This window comes from Balearica regulorum, chromosome 11, assembly GCF_011004875.1.
Source record: "Balearica regulorum gibbericeps isolate bBalReg1 chromosome 11, bBalReg1.pri, whole genome shotgun sequence".
In the NCBI taxonomy this organism is placed as follows: Eukaryota; Metazoa; Chordata; class Aves; order Gruiformes; family Gruidae; genus Balearica; species Balearica regulorum.
Genome location: NC_046194.1, coordinates 21342939 through 21361128, shown reverse-complemented (window position 1 = coordinate 21361128; position 18190 = coordinate 21342939). Strand labels below are relative to the sequence as shown.

Sequence of the window (18190 nt, the reverse complement as noted above, 5' to 3'; positions counted from 1 at the left end):
AGCGGCAATCTTTGAGGCCAGCCACATTAACAAAACCACACAGTCCATTTTCAGCTACAGAATACACCATTTCCTCCTTTTATTACAGTAAGTGTTCTCTAAAGATGAGCTTTTATGGTACCTCTGAGCTGTTTAATGACTCACTTTCTAAAGGAGATGGCCTCAAACTCCCAATTTTAGCATACTGGTTCTCAAATGCAATGCCTCATCTGCCTTTGTTCCATTGGTCCAGAACTGTATTATACTAACGAGTTTGTGACATGCACATGCCAAAGGTCCCAAAGAATCGCTTTGGGTACCAATTATAGGTGGCCATTACCTCTCAACTGCAGCTCAGGTCAAATCTTTCTAGAACTGCATCCTCTCTAAATCTGCCATGGGTCCTTACAAGCACCCAATCTTCTTTTGCACCACTATCACACTTGTTCCCTCCTTCCTGCACTTCTGTTTCAGCCTATAGAGCAGAAAAACTGTTGGAAAGAGTAAGCATTATTTTCATTTCATATGTCAGCATGGCAAAAGAGGAAAATCCCAAACTCTCAACAACTATACCACTTTAAGTGGAAGGCCAACATGTCTCCACCATCCATCAGCATGATGTGCAACTGTTTAAAATTAGTCAATACGTGGTTAGGTGTTTTCTAGAGATGGAATAAAATATGCACCATGTCAGAAAAATTAGAAACAGGTCTGAAAGTTTAAGAAAAAACGTTACTTCTTTAGAATGAGATTGTAAGCCACTTTCACCTGCACTGCTAATGACTGAAGTACAACCAACCTAAAAGTTTATTGGAGGCATTGTACCAACAGGGGAGGAAAATAAGCAACAGGTACAGCAGTGCAGAGTTGTTCCAGGAAAACCTACAGTGCTAACTCAATTCCACCTCCAGAAACACTCCTAGTGGATCTGTCTAGGACTCCAGGAAGCCAAGATTTTCACGTCAGGAGAGCTGTCAAAGACAAGTAAAAACCATGCAATCTTTATGCTATTGGTTGCCTACATGAGAAGATCTCTACTATTGACATTTTGGGCTGTAAATTCCCCCATAAACACATGGATGTTACTAATCCAGTCTATCCAGCCATATTCAGGTTATTTACTATATACAGACATTTTTATTAACACATTGAAGCAATAGTGGAAGAAAAGAGGTTTGTCTTGGTTTATGTTAAAATTCAAAAGACACAGAAGCATGGATTAGACTAAAAATTTTTATTGAAACTTGTCCAAAATCCCATCAGGCACACAATTTATCCATTCCACTAAGGCTTGTCATTTTGTATGGCATAGAAAAATGCATTTCAACAAGTTGAAACATCAAACAACTAAATTAGTGAAGTTAAGGCACTTGAGATGTGTGTTAATTTAGCAAAATTGCTAATAACAACATTCTATTCTGAATGATATAGTCCTTCCCGAGATTCAACCTAAAGCGTCCAAATTCTGTAACCCCTTGAGACAAGGGGGAAGCAGAAGCAGGAGACAAAAGTCTCGGCATATTTTCCTCTGACTAGTAACCTCCAAGGCCACCACAGCCTACCAAAGGAAGTATTACCAAATCAGGCTGCAAAGATTTCCTGTAGTACAGGTGCTGAACTACACAACCGTTTGGGCTGAGGCACAGCATCTTCCACTCAAGAATCCTTAAGGCAAAATATCTTTGTGAGATGAAAGAACAAAAGGAGAGAGCAAAAAGCACGTGCATTCAATTGTAAACAAATCTTTCCTGGGGTAATCATCTTTATCCTGGGATTAGATATCTTCGCCCATTCCCATATCCTCCCCAAGGATAAAAACTTGGAGAAAGTAAGTGGAGAATGCCAGAATTTAGATACTGACCAAAAATCTGATACCTGTCGGTTTGTCAGGGCTCTGAGCAGTAACTTGAAAGCCAGTTAGCAACCTTAAATTCATGCTACAGATAGCTAGTTACCTTTGTAGTTTGGGTTTGTGATTTTGAGAGTGTGAGTGTTGATCAGTATAAAACTTTATTTTGGCTCTGAGCCAACGTTTACAACGCAAATGTGGCAGTTTCAGCATTTGGCAAATAAAGTTTTTAATGAATAATTGAATGAATAACTCAGTTCTACCTGTTGAAAATTCTCCCTTCATCTGTGAAACAACCTCTTGCATCATACAGCAGTTACATACTCTTCTCAAAAATGAGACACAGCTCTAGGATATGCACATTCCACACTGGAATTCGGAGTATGCTCCAAGGGTCGCACACAGACTGAAAGAAAAGATTTCCAGGTACATGAAGATGTTTTCTCAACCATGAAAAAGTATGACAGAGAAGCTGTTGTCACCTGCTCTGCGCAAACAGGAAATAAAGTGATAAATATTTGAGGGAAAAAGAAACATATGGAAAACAGATTATGAAATTGAATTTAAAGTACTGTTTCTAGTTAGTCTACAGAAATGTTTTTCTAAGCATTAAGTTCTGAATTTCACTAGAAGTAGAATTGTTTAAGAAGATGTAAAGCTTATGAAAAAAGAGATTGCATCTTAATACTCTGTGTCCTTCAGAGTAAATTGCTTGTTATATTTAAGGCACTACATGTCCTCTTTGGTTCAGTGTTTAACTATCTCATTCAGTGTAAAGAGAGGTAGCACGAACCATACATATCTAGCTCTTCCATTCCATTACACGCAATTTCAGAGTCGCCACCTTTGTGATGTTACCGATTCTGGAATCCTTTAACTCATTAGGAAACTGCAGGAATAAAATAACATTCTTATTAATTTTATAAGAAACAAAAGGTGTACAACATTCCACTTAGCTTTCATACATGCCAAGAAAATCAGAATAAGAAACTGAGCCTGATGCAACTATGACAGAAACAGCTGTGAAGAAGTCTCTTAAAAGTGAGTCTTCTACTAACTCAAAAGCCAAGACAACCACATCTTACCTACAACAAAGCTAGCAGATGCACATAAGACCATTGCACAGACCAAAATAAATGCTGACCAGTTATTAAACAGGGAATAAGTCCAGCTCTCTTCTCGTCTTGAGAAAGGTCTTTATGAAATAAGCTTTATTATTTAGAGATTTTTAAATAAGAACTGACTTCTCATAGAAAGAGGATAATATTTGCCCATGGGATTAGCCTTCCAAATTAAACTCTCTGCAGAAGCTGAGACAGTTAGAAGCTGGTCCCTCAACATGTATTTATTCCTTCAAAATGCATAAAACCTAGCAAAACCACACCAGATATCTATACCAATCATATATATAAAGCAGTCAATTAATAGTGTTAAGATGCAGCTTTAAAGCATCAGCCATCCCCCTTGTTCTCACAAATAAGCATTAATAAACACGATGTATAATTATGGAGGAAGAGAAAAGTAGGAGGGGAAAAAAAAAGACACTTGTTTTCAGTATAAATTGGCTGAGATATCACTATGAAAATAGAAATATTTTTATAATATGCAATGACATGGAGAGTACCACAATCTTTCCTTTGGCCAGACTGAAAAATCACGATATCCAAATACCATTATTTCTGATGATTATATCGACCAATATTGCCACTCTTTTGAGAGGCAAGTGGAGCATTTTTAAAATAGTATTTCCCACCAAATTACATTTCAGAAAATAGGCCCTTTGCTTATTTCTCCATTCTGCTTTATATTAATATCACCAGGTAAGGAAATACCAGTCAGCAGGAACAGATTCATTCATAAGCGTACAGTCCAGATATGGTGGTGTAGCTGTATTGCAATGCACAGGAAAACAGTAACTGAAGCAGCAAAAAAGACGTACCTGTATGGGTAGCCATGGTATTTAGATTTGAAGACAGACAGCAACCAGCTGAAGAACACCACCACCAAGCCAATACCAGCAATACACATAACTGCAAGAGATGCAGGATAAGATTCTGGTAACGTGACAGCAAAACCACCCGTATGATTGGGGTTTTCAAAAGCATTCTGTAGTATTTACAGATTTGGTCAGATGAGACATCTGTTAGAGTCACTGAGAAGAACTAAATTAACACTGATTTTCTTTCAAATTCCTACTGTAACTCAATTTTATACCATCGCTTTAAGAGAAAGCGAGATCCTTCTTCTCTCCCTTACTAGCAAAATGCTGCAAAGCTTCTTTATTTCTCCCGATCTCCGAAAAGGGCTTTGAGTTTATCTTGAAGTTTGCTAAGCAACCCCAAATGCTGCCAAAAACCCAAACAATTCAGTTCTGCTTAGAGGCAGGAAGTATGCAAAAATCCATAGAGCAAAAGCATTTCTATTAAATCGCGTGTCAAAAATCTTCACTGCATGTGCCTCCTCTTTGACAGAAAAAGTATTAGTACTTACTTTTTCTTTTCCCCACATCCATGTCAGAAGTAGCAGCTTCGTGGAGGAGTACCATTCCTAAAGTAACACCACCATCTACGAACGCTGTTTAAGGCTAAATCAACAAAATACAATAGACTCAATATAACACACTCATTCCTAATCTCATAAATTCAGCTGGGGCATTAAAACTCACTGGAAAAATTAAAGACTTCCCAGCCAAACCAGCAACTAAGGGGGAAAAAAGAAAGGCATTCATAATGTCAACTTTTAAGAGAAAATAAATACAAAGTTTAAAATATAAACTGGAAGGTATAGTAGGTCTTGACACACAATTAAAAACATGCATTTATTATCTCAGTTTGTAATGAAACAGCATTCCTTCCCAGAGAGCTTGGTCCGTTCCTGCTACTGTTCACTGGAAAATCCCAAAAGGAATTCAGCTTCTGCATTTTACTCAGCTAACAGAATGAATGCAATGCAATGTTTAATCTAACAGGATATTTTTCAAGTAGCAATATTTCAGTCTTTTCTAATTCTTCAATTAAAAAACAAAGCTTGTAAAATTAAGGAAGCACAGACGACTTAAAAGGTCTGACATTCGCAAAGAATGAATCCTAGCGAAGCAAAATAGTGAAGCCGGTGGAACAAAAGACAGAATTCCCAAAGATTTAATTCCATTTCACTATAGATGTTCAGTCCCAATCCTCCTCCTGAAATGAGAAATACTTATCATTGACTGCAACGGGACCGTTAAGAAATCTTTCCATTTCAGATGCAGTCTACCTTCAGCACAAGAAAAAAAAGTGACTTCGACCTACAGGTACCTTGCCAACTTCTACCATTTTAAATGTCTCCAGCAACTGGCAGATTGGGTCCATAATGTGATGGATAGCAATAACACAAAAAAACTGTCAACAAAACATTTCCAGGGTGAATTTGACCGAGTGCATCAGAAGAACAATAATAGTTAGAAAAAGATCAGAAATCCCCCTTCAAATGAATGATTTAAGTTAAAAAAAAAGAAATCCTTGACAGTGAATAGAGAGTAAAGTTCTTTTAACACCAGCATATTTAAACATCAATTGTTTACTTCATATTATTTTATTACAAAAAACCCAATGCATCCCTTGCTGAAATTGGGATTTTTAATAGATAAAACAAGAAGGGAAAAGGGAGAGACTAGCAGAAGTTGCTCTGTTAAAGAACATTGCTGTTGCAACAGAAGAGATGACTTAATCATTGTCAAGCAGTAAAGACAACAGATACTTTGAAGTGATGTAGTAAGTCTGCTATTCTGTATACTACAAAACATAAACAATTTGGGACTGTGAAGCTGCAAGAAAAAAAGATCATAGAATCCTAGAACGGTTAGGGTTGGAAGGGACCTCAAAGATCATCTAGTTCCAACCCCCCTGCTGCGGGCAGGGACACCCTCCGCTAGACCACATTGCCCAAAGCCTCATCCAACCTGGTCTTAAACACTTCCAGGGATGGGGTGTCCACAACCTCTCTGGGCAACCTGTTCCAGTGCCTCACCACTTATTACTGAATAAAATAAAAAATCCTGAATAAAAGATAGAAGAATGCACAGGCTGACAGAAGTGACGAGATAAGGAAGAAAAGCTTGAGTCAGAGATGACCAAAGTTACAGATGATGGATCAAAAACATACATGTGGGAACAGAAGAAAAGAACATTGAGTTTTAGAGTATTCTTGACTCCAAAGAAACATTTCTTAATACAAATGAGAAAGGCAAAAGCTCTCAACCTGAAAGTTTATGCTTGCCTTTCTTGATGGCCTAATACCGGCATGAAAAAAACCCTGAATCATTAGCATGAACAAGTGGTAAGATTAAAAGTAAAGAAGGTAAGCAAAAAAATAAAAGAAGAAAGACCAGTAACAGAGGGAGAAATTCTACACCAAAGCAAGAACTAAGTAAGTGAGATTGAAAAGGTAAGACATATGCACAGAAGAACAGGGGCTATCCTGAAGAATCTTACGACTCCACAAAGACCCACATCTTTAACGCTGTATTCAGTTCAGTCATTAAGCAAAGAAGAAGGTGGTGAGAAAGCAGTAAACATTTTTCTATTCAACTTAAATATCCCTGGTGTAGGACACAGTTGTCTGAGAAAGGCTTTACAAGCTTCTGCATCAGTATTACATGACAATTACGAGCCTTGACAAAGTACTCTCATAGAAAAAGCAGCAGCATAAGCTAACAGAAAAATTGTCACCAACCACATGCTTCTCAGTAGGAAGGATACTGAACAGAAGAACAATGTGTGTTTCTGCCACAAATTGGGCTTGGCTGCTTCCATGGATATAGTTCTGCAAGAGACAAAGAGTAATTGAATTCAGAAAAGACTGGAGTCAACTTTGACATGATTAACACCAGCTCGAGAGCTTGGAACTGGGTTTTGCACTGTCTCTTTCAGGAGACAGGACAGAAGTTGGAGCACAAACAGTTTCATCTGTTGACCACTGATTTTTGGGGGAGCTACGTCAGCATCAAAAATCCTTCTTCTATTAACATGCACAATCAGCCCAACGTACCATTCAGATTATAACAAGTACAAGTGCAGCTACAACCTTCGTGGTCCAGATCCCCCGTTCAGCAGGGCAAAATCCCATAATTACATCCTCCTGCACCCACCGTGATCCACGTCTGATCCATTCCCTGACTTAGATTCTTAGGTTATGTACGTTGCTCCTCAACTCAAGGGCAGTCTCTTCAATCTGTGCGTGAATCCTACTCACTTGGCTCCAGAACCAAGCATTCGAAATCTTTTTCACGGCACACCAGGAAAAGGAACATCACTACCAATAACACTGAAGCTTTATTCTTCAGTCTCAGAAAGGCTTACGAAACATGTAAACAGAAGCAGCAAAAGGAAGTGTTTTCAAGAAAACATTTAAAATATGAGAACTTCCACTCAGTCAGTTGGCTCAGTTCTAGTTACATTAATAGTTTAATAACCAACTGGGTTAACAGAAAACTTGACATTTGTGAAAGAATACCATTTTTGCATCCCTTATGGGAAGCTCTGCATCACTATGGTTGGGATGTTATATCCAAGCGGGGGGGGGGGGGGGGGGGGGAAGTTTGATAAGCAGATTCACTTTTTATGGAAGGGCCTGCCCCACCTAACCCAGCATGAAAGGACACTTCACAGAATTAATTCTCTTCTGAGTAAAATACCTGAGAAAAGCCAGTATGTGATGTGTAAGCACCTGAAGAGATGCAATGCTCTCAATACATTTCGACGACTCTTACAGCATCTCTCTTGCTATATTATGTACAGAGCAGTATATTTCAAGTGATGTTAAAACTGGTTTTTCCCCAAGAATGAGATTTCATAAGTCTAAGGTCACTAATTTACCTCAAGAATTGCAAAGAAAGATGTTTTTATATGGAAGTCATTAGATGGGTGTATGATCTAAAAAGACCAGGTTAAACACGAAATTGCCAGGCTCAGCAATGGGGCTGTTCACCATGCAAGACTCAACGTAAAGACCTTTATTTTGTTGTTAGCAATTTAGAATTGTCATGTCTCTTCATCATTAGAGATACAATATATGTACAAGACAGAGGAAAGCTAATGTCACAGGTAAATAAATGCTGAAAAGAAAAAGGAATGGTTAAAAGATGCATAGGAGGTCAGAGGAAGGGAACAGATCAGGTAATTTAAAATACTCTACCCTCAGAACTCGATCAAAAAAACCTTGTCATTACGCTTCCTCCAAAATGTATCACTATTTCTACTTGTACATTTTGGAGAGATGGGGAACAACAAGGAGAACAACAGGAAGGATGAAGGGAATGCTTATCTTGGGTTCTGAAGCAAAGAGGAACCTTTGTTAGCAAATAGTTTTGGTTGCTCTGTACGCTACCCTCTTTACCCTAGAGATTATCTTAGTACCTTCTTAGCTTTCTGTGATTACTAGAATAATCAAAGTTTCTGCACACGTAAAGACCTTGAACTCTCTAGGTATTAACACAACAAAAATAAGCTCCAAGGTAACACTTTGGAACCAGTATGGCCTGTTTCCAGCAGATTACCTTTCAGCTGTCTAATGCTTTATTACACGGAAAGCACTTTGAGCAGTTTCTAACAAGAAACTGAACATACTGCTAGATGGTAACTTAATATTTCTCATCTGATTAAGAATTTTTATTCTATCTCTTAAAAGCTTATTACTGAGCACAGAAAGCAATACACCTAAAAAAAACCTAAGCGACGTTTGTCCCTGCTCTTAGAATATCCCAGAACCAATGCTACCATTCTTACGGAATTAATGCATCATTGAACAAAAGACTGTAAGAATGACCTTCCTAATAAAAAGGAATTTTAAGTAATGGCTGAAGTTATCACACACCAATTACACAACAGACCACTTTGTTTTGGATTAAGATCAGTATTTTGTGATTTCTTAGCAGCAAAGTACAAGTTTACAAACAGAGTTTCTTCTTCTATTTGAGCAAAGAAAAGCATAAAGCTAATTGGAAGAAAATCTAAATCTTGACTAGAGCTCTAACACTCCTTCTGTTTCACACAAAACAAAACCCCTCTTTTACAGGTATATCTTAAGACAGATCCTCTCTGAACTAATCAACAGCTCTCTAATTTGCCTTGCTCACTGCAGGAGAGGTTAGCCTCACTGACTTACAAAGAAAGAAGCCAAGAATAGGATTGGCACTCTGACTTGCCTTTTTAAGTATCAGCTTTATTCTGTAGAAATACAACAGAAATGCAGAAAAGAAAATTAAGACTTACCACTTGTCCTGTATGGGGATTCTTATGAGCATAGGGTGGACCTCTGATGTGGTTCCACATCTGGCCCGATGTCATTGCTAACACAAAACACTGAAAAGGAAAATAAGAAACACTATTTAATGAGGATTTTTTTAATTTTATTTTTCACCTAATTTCTTTTCATTTCATACCAAAACATGGATTGATTGGAATACAGTCTTAGGCTAGGCATTGTCCTACCTGTTATTTGTATAAAAGACATCTAATCAAGCATTAACTGAGCTGAAAAGACCAAGATCAAATAATACTGTCAGACTACCAAAAAGCAAAACTAAATGCACCTCACTTTCCTCTACCAGGTTTAAGAGTCTTTACATACAAAAGCTTTTAAAGACTTGAATTGCTACAAAACGCATGACAACAGACAAGAGTTATAATTACTCACCAAAGCAGCAAACGCCCAGCCAGTTTTGTTATAAAGAAAATCCAGGTTGCTTCCACGTAAATATACCAGGCCTCCGATGACAGCCAGCAGCAGTCCTAACATCAACGGTCCAGCATAGTTTGGCGGCCTTATCACACGAATCTAAGCAGAAGGTATTTAAATTATTTTCCTTCAATGGGATTATACACTATACCTGCACTCCTGCTAACAAAACCCACAATATATTAGAGTGGGAAAAAAATATCACCACACACACACAAATTTTCTATATAATAAAACTGACTTGGGAAGAAAGTAACGCTTCTTCCCCGATTACTGGAACTTCAGTTTTATACACCTTTACCCTACCTAATCATTTAAAGACTGCTTTTCTTCCATAGGAACAGAAGAGGGAGAAGAGAATGAAGGAGATGAGTTTTACCACCTTATCAAATACAGAATTACACAAAATACTATAACACAGAATGTAAGGAAACTTAAAGATGCCCTCATGTGCCCAAACTAGATTTTGTAGACAAGAAGTATTTGGAGCCACGGAACACAACTGCCATGTTTTGTAGCTGGAATTACGTAGTACAGGAATGCTGCAGAGGTGGCGATGGGGAAGGTCTGTATATACTTACATTGACATCAGTTCTGTCAGCCACCCAACGAGCAAGCTGTTCAGCTGCAAAGCCACGCACCTGAAGTTCATATGTGTCACCTCGTTTGGGCTTCCCTTTAGCAGGAAAGTTAATGAAGGTTGGAGCAGAATTCATGTTTAGCTGTGTTTAGAAAATTCAGAGAAGATACAGCATCATGAAAGGTGTATTTAGGAACACAATTCTATGCCATTTGTATCTCGCAACATTGTCACTGAATCAATCAGAAAAAATAACTATTCAATAAATTGATTTCATTGACAATGACTTACAAAAAAAAAAGTAAACACAGCACACAGTAGCTTACATTTCTGTATTTCATAAAAGTAATCAATATGCTCCTGCAATTTCCCTTTTGTGTTCCCTGCTGTTTTCTCCTTTTAGTATTGAGGAACAAAATTTTTTAGCTCTCTTTTTAGCTGTTCTTGATGTCTTAGAAAAAAATTGTTACTTCTGAGTAGGCTTTTTTTTTTCCTCCTTTAAACACAGTTGAGCATGCTTTCTGAAGTGATTTGACATTTCTTTGTTAGTACTCAGATCTATAGCTACTGATTCAAAAGATTCAGACCAGTTAAGAGGAGATTATAATAGGTAAATAAAAGTGGTTGTTCACAAAATGCAGTTCTATCTTTTTCTAACACACTTTTTCCCATAGCATTTCAGTGTTTTTGAATCGGTTTTCTTCTCTAAATACTACTTTTGGGAGAGAAATTTGCAAAATAGGTGTATATATACAATAATCTATAAAGACCACAGGTTGATGAATGAATTTTTGATGTAATACTATGTGAAAATTTAACAAGAATAATAAAAGACTTTCCACCTCTCTAGTCCAAAAGCTTCCATTTAATAAACTACCATTGCCTAAATTGTGTAGTTTTTAAATAGAGATGAGTATTGCTTAAAAAAAAAAAAAAAAAAAAAAAGATTTGCAAAACTATAAGAGTTAATGTGATCTACAATTGCAAGCGTATGTGGAATGTTCTCAGACATTTAAAAAAAAAACTGGTTACATAATGTTAATAGAAGAGCAAAATGACTGGGTACTTGAAAAGAAATAAATTAACCCAGACTAAAAGCCTAATCTACCATTCTCTAGTAATCTAGAAATTGTAATAGCTGTTCCTAACGACATTGGTGCTTTCTATCCTGCTTCTTCATGTATCATAAAAGAATTCCGTTAAGAATTCCACTGTAAGTTATTATAGGAGACAAACTCAGAAAAAACAGTCAGAAAAGCCTGTTCAGTCTTTGTGCCTATTCCAGATTTGTCAGTTCTGTCAGTATTACTGCCAACATGCTACTGCCCTCTGCTCCTCATTTCTTCTGAGTTGGAGCTCTTAACCTTTCAATGATTTCTTTATTCATTGTAACACTAAATTTTGTATACATCTTTACCTTCTTGCCCTCAGTCTCCAAAACCCAAGTTAAAAATAACATTAAAAGAGAAAAAGACAGACATTACCATCTGAAATACATCTGAGCCTTCATCAAAATCCACCATAGCAAAAAAGATTTTATTGGTAAACGCGCTGGAATATCGCCAGGAGTTTGCCAGAATCTGGTATTCCTCATCAGCTTGCCTGTAAAACACACAAAGTGAAATGCTGTATCATACAAGTTACAAAACAGCTGAGGGAGCTGTAGCCACATACCCCATTAATGGCTGCATCCCGCATACCCGTATTTTTATTTTTTTTAATGTTAAATTTAAGGCCAGACGCTCATCTAACAATCAAGTGCAGTGTTCAGCATCACTGTTTTTTTTTTAAAGGCAAGGACAAGTTTTGATGAGTACCTGAACACAAGCAGTGGCAATTTCTAACTGAAACATGACGTGGAACCCAGCAGCTCACAATTCGCTGGTCCACAGAGCACCAAAACAAGTGTGCCCTCTTTGCCATGTCAGAGGATGGGAAACCAATTAATTTCAACTAACTAGGTATAAAAATCATCTTTACAAACCTTTGCCACCTCCAGACTAATACATGAAAGCCATGAAATGGTTAAGGATCCAGCATATTATAATGGTAAATAAACATGTGCCAATCAACATATTAATTAACAGCACCTTTTAGACTGCATGGCCAGCAGTAATTCTACAAACATTTCTTCAGTAACTCATGCCAGGAAAGTTGAGGTTTCATACCATCTTTCTCCCAAAGCCTACCAGTGTGAATATTGTTTTTACAAATTAGTGATTATTTTAGGAAGGAGATAAATAATTAAGGACTATGTTGTTTTCTCACATATATATTACATATATATTCCCATGCATTTAGTTTCAAAGATAATCCTACTATAACGTGCCCTAGTATATTCCTCCTACATATGTGAAAGTTTTATCCTATTCTTAAATTCTATTTCCTACAAAACATATGATGACTTTAAAATTCTAATTTAGGACTAAATTAAGCCCATACTTGCACACAACACACTGTCTGTGAGGCTGAAGAGCAGTGAACATCACAATCACCGAGTAATTTCTGGGTGGTGCCTTCACAAGGCGTCGAAATTTGTCTCCATTCATTCGAATAACGGATCTTTTACTAGCCCATTCCATCAGCTGGTTCACTTTTTCTGATAGCACCATCTAAAAATAAAGTCAGAGAAACACTGTTGGGTTTTTTTTTTTTCCCAATCTCACAGTACAATCTTGAAGGTTTTGAGATTTGATGCAACAAATAGCTGCACTGTACTTCGTTAAGGACACCGACCACCTGATGTGATTCATTAAGATTCTTGAAGGCATTCATAGATCCTTTTGACAGTCATGTTAATATTATTCATTTACTTTAACGCTTTAAGCACTTTGCCCATAAGCACTTAGTATTATACCTGCTGCTGAAGAGTGACAGCTCAGTAGTACTTTCTCATATTGCTAATTGTAAGATTTCTTTCAGATGTACAAACTGCCCCAAATCACTCCGCAGTATTTACTCGATACTAAGCGTCACACTCTATTTCAGTTTTCAAGACTTGGTGGAAGTGGAATCAACACTGGAGATGGAAGCACTATGGAAGTGAGCTCAACATCTAATTTTCAGTATTGCTGGAAACAAAAATTGATTCAGTGCGTATTTGAACTCCGGAGTGCTCAACACCAAGGTCTTCTTTAAAAATGAGCCAATCAATTCTACAACACTATACAGAGAAGTATTAGATTAAGTGACAAAACACCAAATGTTACATTTGTCATAAACTACTTCTCTAGTCCTTATTAATGCCCTTCTTCAGATAAATAGGACAAATAACGAACTACTCTTCTCTGACCTGCACACAGAGGGATCTTTTCGCACCCCAGGAGTGACGCATGTGGAAAGCGGTGACACTTTGCGATGACAACCGCAGTCAGTCAGTACACCCCCCCTTTCCCCCCCAAATCCCGCACAGTAGGACGACAACACTCTGACAGTGCTACTTACAAGTACAGGAGAACCTGGAATTAAACACACTCGAAAATAAAATAAATTAAAAAAAAAAAAAAAAAGTAGCACTGTATGATTATAAAAAGATGTGCCCGCGGGCTTCCCCTCAGAGCCCGGCCGGCGCCGCAGACGACGGCGGGGCCTCAGGCTGAGGAGGCTCGCAGGCGACCCGGCGTGGGGCCAAGCCGCCCGGTGCGCGGCCTGCCGGGCCCGGCCCTGCCCCGCCCTCAGCCTCCCCGCCGCCGTACCACCTCAGCGCAGGCCAGCGCCCCCGGGAACCCGCCGCGGCCAGCCCCGCCCGTGCCCCGGGCAGAGCGGCAGCCACAGGCGGGGGGCACCCGGCGGGGCTCCCGGCGGCCCCTCACCTCCTTCCGCTTCTGCCCCGCGGCGCGCGGCCCGCCCCAGGCCAGCAGCAGCAGCAGCAGCGCCAGCACCGGCAACGCCGCCATGACCGCCCCGCTCCGCTCCGCCGCCTCGCGCCCATTGGCGGGCGCCGACCCACCGGCAGCGCGGCCCCGCCCAGACCCTTCCTATTGGCCGCGACGCCGGCCCGCGACTCGTCGCCGGTTTCCGATTCGTTAAACCTGTCTCCAACACGGGCTGGTGCTAGCCAATAGGAGCGAAGCAAGCTGGAGTCGTTCGATTGGCGGAGAGCTGGGGGAGGGCGGGCTGTGCCGCACTGAGGCGGGCCGGGACTCCCCAGAGATGGTGGCGGCGGCGGCTCGTTCCTTGTTACCGTCCCTTTTTCGGGACGGTGTCGCGGCTGCCCTACTGCTGCTCAGCCTCCTCCAGCCTTGAGGATACACCCGGGCTTTCCTCAGCGCTCTGCGGCTCTTTAAACATTGCAAACTGCTGCACAGCCAGAGTGTGCTCGGACCGCCCGGGGTCCCGTGGGGGCGGCACCGTGGCGAGGGGCCAGGCCTCACGTCGGTAAGCTCCAAGAAACGGAAAAAGGAATCTAGAATGAAAAGGAATGTAGAATAAAACTGCAAGGAACTTCATCGGTAGCTCCCCTAGAGGCGTACGCTTGTTTAATTTTATACACGCACGTATATTGCTGGGTTGTGTGTTAAAAAGATTGTCAAAAATCGTAAACGCACTTGGGAAACCCTCAGCCAGCGCGTTAGGGGTTACGGGCTCTCAAGCATAATCGCCACAGAAAAACGTGCTTTTACTCATGCTTCGTTTTTTATTTCTCCATTCGAGGACGTGTACACTATGGAAAAGATTTCTGGCGCCGCAGGCTTCACTGCTGTTCGCACTAAAATCTCTGACTCAAGCTCTTCGGCCGTTTTATGAACGTAAATTCACACAGAAAGGAAGGAGAAAAAAAAAGTGGTGTCAGAAGTGGGATTCGAACCCACGCCTCCATACGGAGACCAGAATACCCAACCCGCCACGGGAAGGCGCGGAACGCCTTGAGTCTGGCGCCTTAGACCACTCGGCCATCCTGACACTGCGATTACACACGCCGCCGAGAGGTTCTTACTGCCTCTCCCATGGCCGCCCCGCCCGGCCTTTCACAGAGAGCTCTTCCGACCCTGTAAATCGGAGAGCAGCCCCTGTCTTTCTTCCCCGGCCGCGGAGCCTTCCCTGCTCTCCCTCAGCCGCAGCCGGCAGGTTCCTTTTCTCCGCCTCGGCGCGGCTACATTACCCACAGGGCTCCGCTCAGTAGTGCGGCGCGTCGGCCACTTCCGGCGCGACCATTTTGTTTTTCACCGCTCGCCAAGGGTACCAGCGGTCCGCCGGCGGTGGGGTCCTGCTCCGCTTGTCAGCATGTTTCCTGTGGCTAGGGCTGCTCTGAACCTCACCGGTAAGCAAGGAGGAGGCTCTCGGGAGTATAGAAGTGGTGGGGGTGTCTCTCGCGAGTAGGCGGTTTCCTGAGGGGCTCTCCCCCCGGTGTCTCGCCCTCCTTGTGAGGACTGGCCCTGGGCACCCCTCAGCTCGCTTCGTTTCCAGGGGAGGGTCGTGAGGGCACCTGAGGGGCTGCGGGCTGCTGTCTCGTCGCCCTTCGTCTCTTTTTTTTTTTTCTTTCCCCCTTTCTTTCTTTCTTTCTTTCTGCCTCTTTCACCTCCTAGTTGCTTTAACTTGAGCTGACCTTGGGTTCCCTTCCTCCTTGATAATAACTAAAGGCACACCCAGGTTTTGTAACTGGAGGTGACAAGGTGGTGTCGATCACCAGCCCTTAAACTCAAGGGTAGTTACCTCTTCAGTAACGGACTCCCCAATGTTTAACCAGGGCCTCTCAAACCTGCTCCTGGTTCATAACGTGCTTAGCCTGAGGTGCACGCACCTAAAATAAACGTGCTTAGCAGTGCTTATGTTGGTAGATAGTCAAGCTTCTTTTTTCTGTTTAAAAAACCCCAACTTGTGCAGCCTTACAGAGCATGCTAGGGATGTAGTAGCATTATGTATATTGCCATGATCTTCTCTTAGTCATGTTTGGGTAAATGTGAACCATTGACCTGAAAGTAAAAGACTGTATTTTGTAATGTCTGTCTTTATGCTTGGATCACTGTCTCATCAAATGCTTTGTACACAACAACTAAACAATCTCTGCATTTTGAAGCTGGTTTGATTCTTCACTTCCACTTCTCCTTAATAAGTGTACCTTTTATAGTGTACACTTAATATGTACATCATACATTCTGTCATCTGAAGATATCTTCCTATATTTTGTTGTCTATTGTTTACCTCATGCGAAGGCCCACAATTATTTCCTTCTTTACCTCCCTCTTTCAAAAATCTTGAAGGAATGAGAAAGGTGTTACCCATACCCACAATCTTCAACCCCTTAATCTGATGGTGAGCTTCATCCTGAAAATGCTTATATTAGGTAAACATACTGACAGTATAGATATTTATAGACAGAAATCTGAAATTTTTAAGTAATAAAATATTTTATTAGAGAAATAGTAATGCTTAAAAGTGTACTTGAATTACCACACTGAGGGCCCAAAGAAAGCATATTAATGACAAAGGCAATTTAGAGGATTTTTCTTACTGGGATTAGACTTCAGGAATTCCAGAGAGAAATTGGGAGAACTGAAACAAAATGCAAGGCTTTCTGTATATCCTGTGTTTGGAATCATTCCAAACCTCTAAGTCCAAAAGATTATTGGGTTTCTTAAAGTCTCTTAATGCTTCCAGTTGCTTCTGTTGGTGAGAGATATGAGGACTGTGAATGGTTTGAGTGTATATTTTAGTTGATTTCCGTACTTCTAATTCTCTTTACCATTCATTAGCTCGTGGCATTCAGCATACTGCAGTCAGACGAGCTCATCGCAAATATGAGCCTGACTTCCATGACAAATATGGAAACCTGGTACTCCTTGGTGGAGCCGCAGTTTTTACTGCTGTCTGGGGATATGTAAGTTGTCCTTTTTTTCCACCACTCTGTTGTGACTCTAGTTGTAAACTTGCAAGCTATTAAGCTTCACAAAGGCTTATTTGTTTGAAATTACTTATGTGGTCAGAATTTAGGAGCTTTTTATATAAGTGAATAGTAATGTGATAGTTGTGTTTGTTTTTTTGATTTTGAGTTGTTACACAAATTTCTGTGTTGGTCTATTGCTTGATTTTAAAATGTAGAAATGCAAATGTTCTCTATTTTACTTGGGATTTCTAAGCTATCGAGGTATAGCTTTTAGCAGAAAAATTTATAGATGAAAACAACAGTATGGTGATGGATCTTACATTCCAGATTCTTTGTTCTAGGTATTTTGAAATAGAAAACTGAAGTATTTAAATACTATTCAATATGAATATATTCCACTTGCTTTATTAGAAGATGAATGAGATGTCATGTTCTAATACAGGAAATCTAAACTGAAAACAATAGAAATAGCCCTCTATCAGAAGGTTTCTTTGATTTCAGAGTTAATAATCTTGATTTTTATCCTCCTACAGGTGTTTACACAAGCTGGAATTGAGTGGGGCTTGTCACCTGTTGGCAGAATCACTCCAAAAGAATGGAGGGAGTAAACAGCCTTTGTTTATAATGAACTGGTCTAAACTTTCACTGAAAAAAATGATCATATAATGGCATTTGTTTGCTGATTACCACTTGTACAGTGGCATTCGTGGTCTAATAAATACACCTAGGAACATGTCTGGCTCTTCTAGGTGTCCTCTGTGCTCAGTGTCTGCTGAACTGTAAGAAATAGTGTAAAAGCTCCAAATAATTAAATTGTATTTTAGTTAGTCCCAGCTGTTCCTGCAAAGGTCACTCATGGATTTTTTTTTTTTTTCCCCATAGAAGTATTTTTATGTCTTGAATCACTCTGCAAGTAAGTTGCTGCTCTCTCAGGCCTTGGCGAGTTGCAAAGAACTTCAGTTAGTTTTCCAGAGATGTTCCGCAGACGTGGGCAGTATGCCAGCACTGCTGTTCACCGATGCTGAGAGAAACGTGACCTTTCTAATGAATTCCTGCGTCATCACGATTTGTTAGGAAATAGATTAGGGGTTTATGGAGACTCTGTAAACCTCCGAGTCAGTTTGAATCCCTGAAAAATCCCTGAAAAACACAAGTCTCGTGCTTTTTTGGTACAGCAGAGATGTATGGAAGGACGCCTTTACTCAGAGATTTTAATTACCGGTTTCTGCTACGTTTCCTGGGG

At 40.2% G+C, this 18190-nt stretch overlaps 2 protein-coding genes and 1 non-coding gene across 4 annotated transcripts; 1 reads left to right on the top strand and 2 right to left on the bottom strand.

Moving 5' to 3' along the window:
* Positions 1 to 1198: 1198 nt before the first annotated feature.
* Positions 1199 to 14093, bottom strand: MAGT1 (magnesium transporter 1). Of its 2 annotated transcripts, XM_075763662.1 has the most exons (10): positions 13937 to 14093; positions 12567 to 12736; positions 11609 to 11726; positions 10126 to 10266; positions 9503 to 9643; positions 9079 to 9168; positions 6568 to 6631; positions 4319 to 4393; positions 3768 to 3858; positions 1199 to 2717 (listed from the first exon to the last, which is right to left on the bottom strand). In XM_075763662.1, exons 1-10 carry the CDS (start codon positions 14018 to 14020, stop codon positions 2702 to 2704), a joined length of 990 nt encoding a protein of 329 aa, XP_075619777.1. In that variant the 5' UTR covers positions 14021 to 14093; the 3' UTR covers positions 1199 to 2701. The 2 variants fall into 2 exon arrangements, with proteins under 2 accessions (XP_075619777.1, XP_075619778.1); XM_075763663.1 differs by lacking the exons at positions 1199 to 2717; positions 3768 to 3858 and having other exon boundaries at positions 4392 to 4412; positions 6542 to 6631; positions 13937 to 14089.
* An 817-nt stretch (positions 14094 to 14910) lies between these two features.
* TRNAL-CAA (transfer RNA leucine (anticodon CAA)) lies at positions 14911 to 15026 on the bottom strand. Its single transcript has 2 exons — positions 14989 to 15026; positions 14911 to 14956 (listed from the first exon to the last, which is right to left on the bottom strand). It is a non-coding gene; the product is annotated as a tRNA-Leu (tRNA).
* A 175-nt stretch (positions 15027 to 15201) lies between these two features.
* On the top strand, positions 15202 to 17678 carry COX7B (cytochrome c oxidase subunit 7B). Its single transcript, XM_010299062.2, has 3 exons — positions 15202 to 15384; positions 16817 to 16941; positions 17481 to 17678. Exons 1-3 carry the CDS (start codon positions 15348 to 15350, stop codon positions 17553 to 17555), a joined length of 237 nt encoding a protein of 78 aa, XP_010297364.1. The 5' UTR covers positions 15202 to 15347; the 3' UTR covers positions 17556 to 17678.
* Positions 17679 to 18190: the final 512 nt, after the last annotated feature.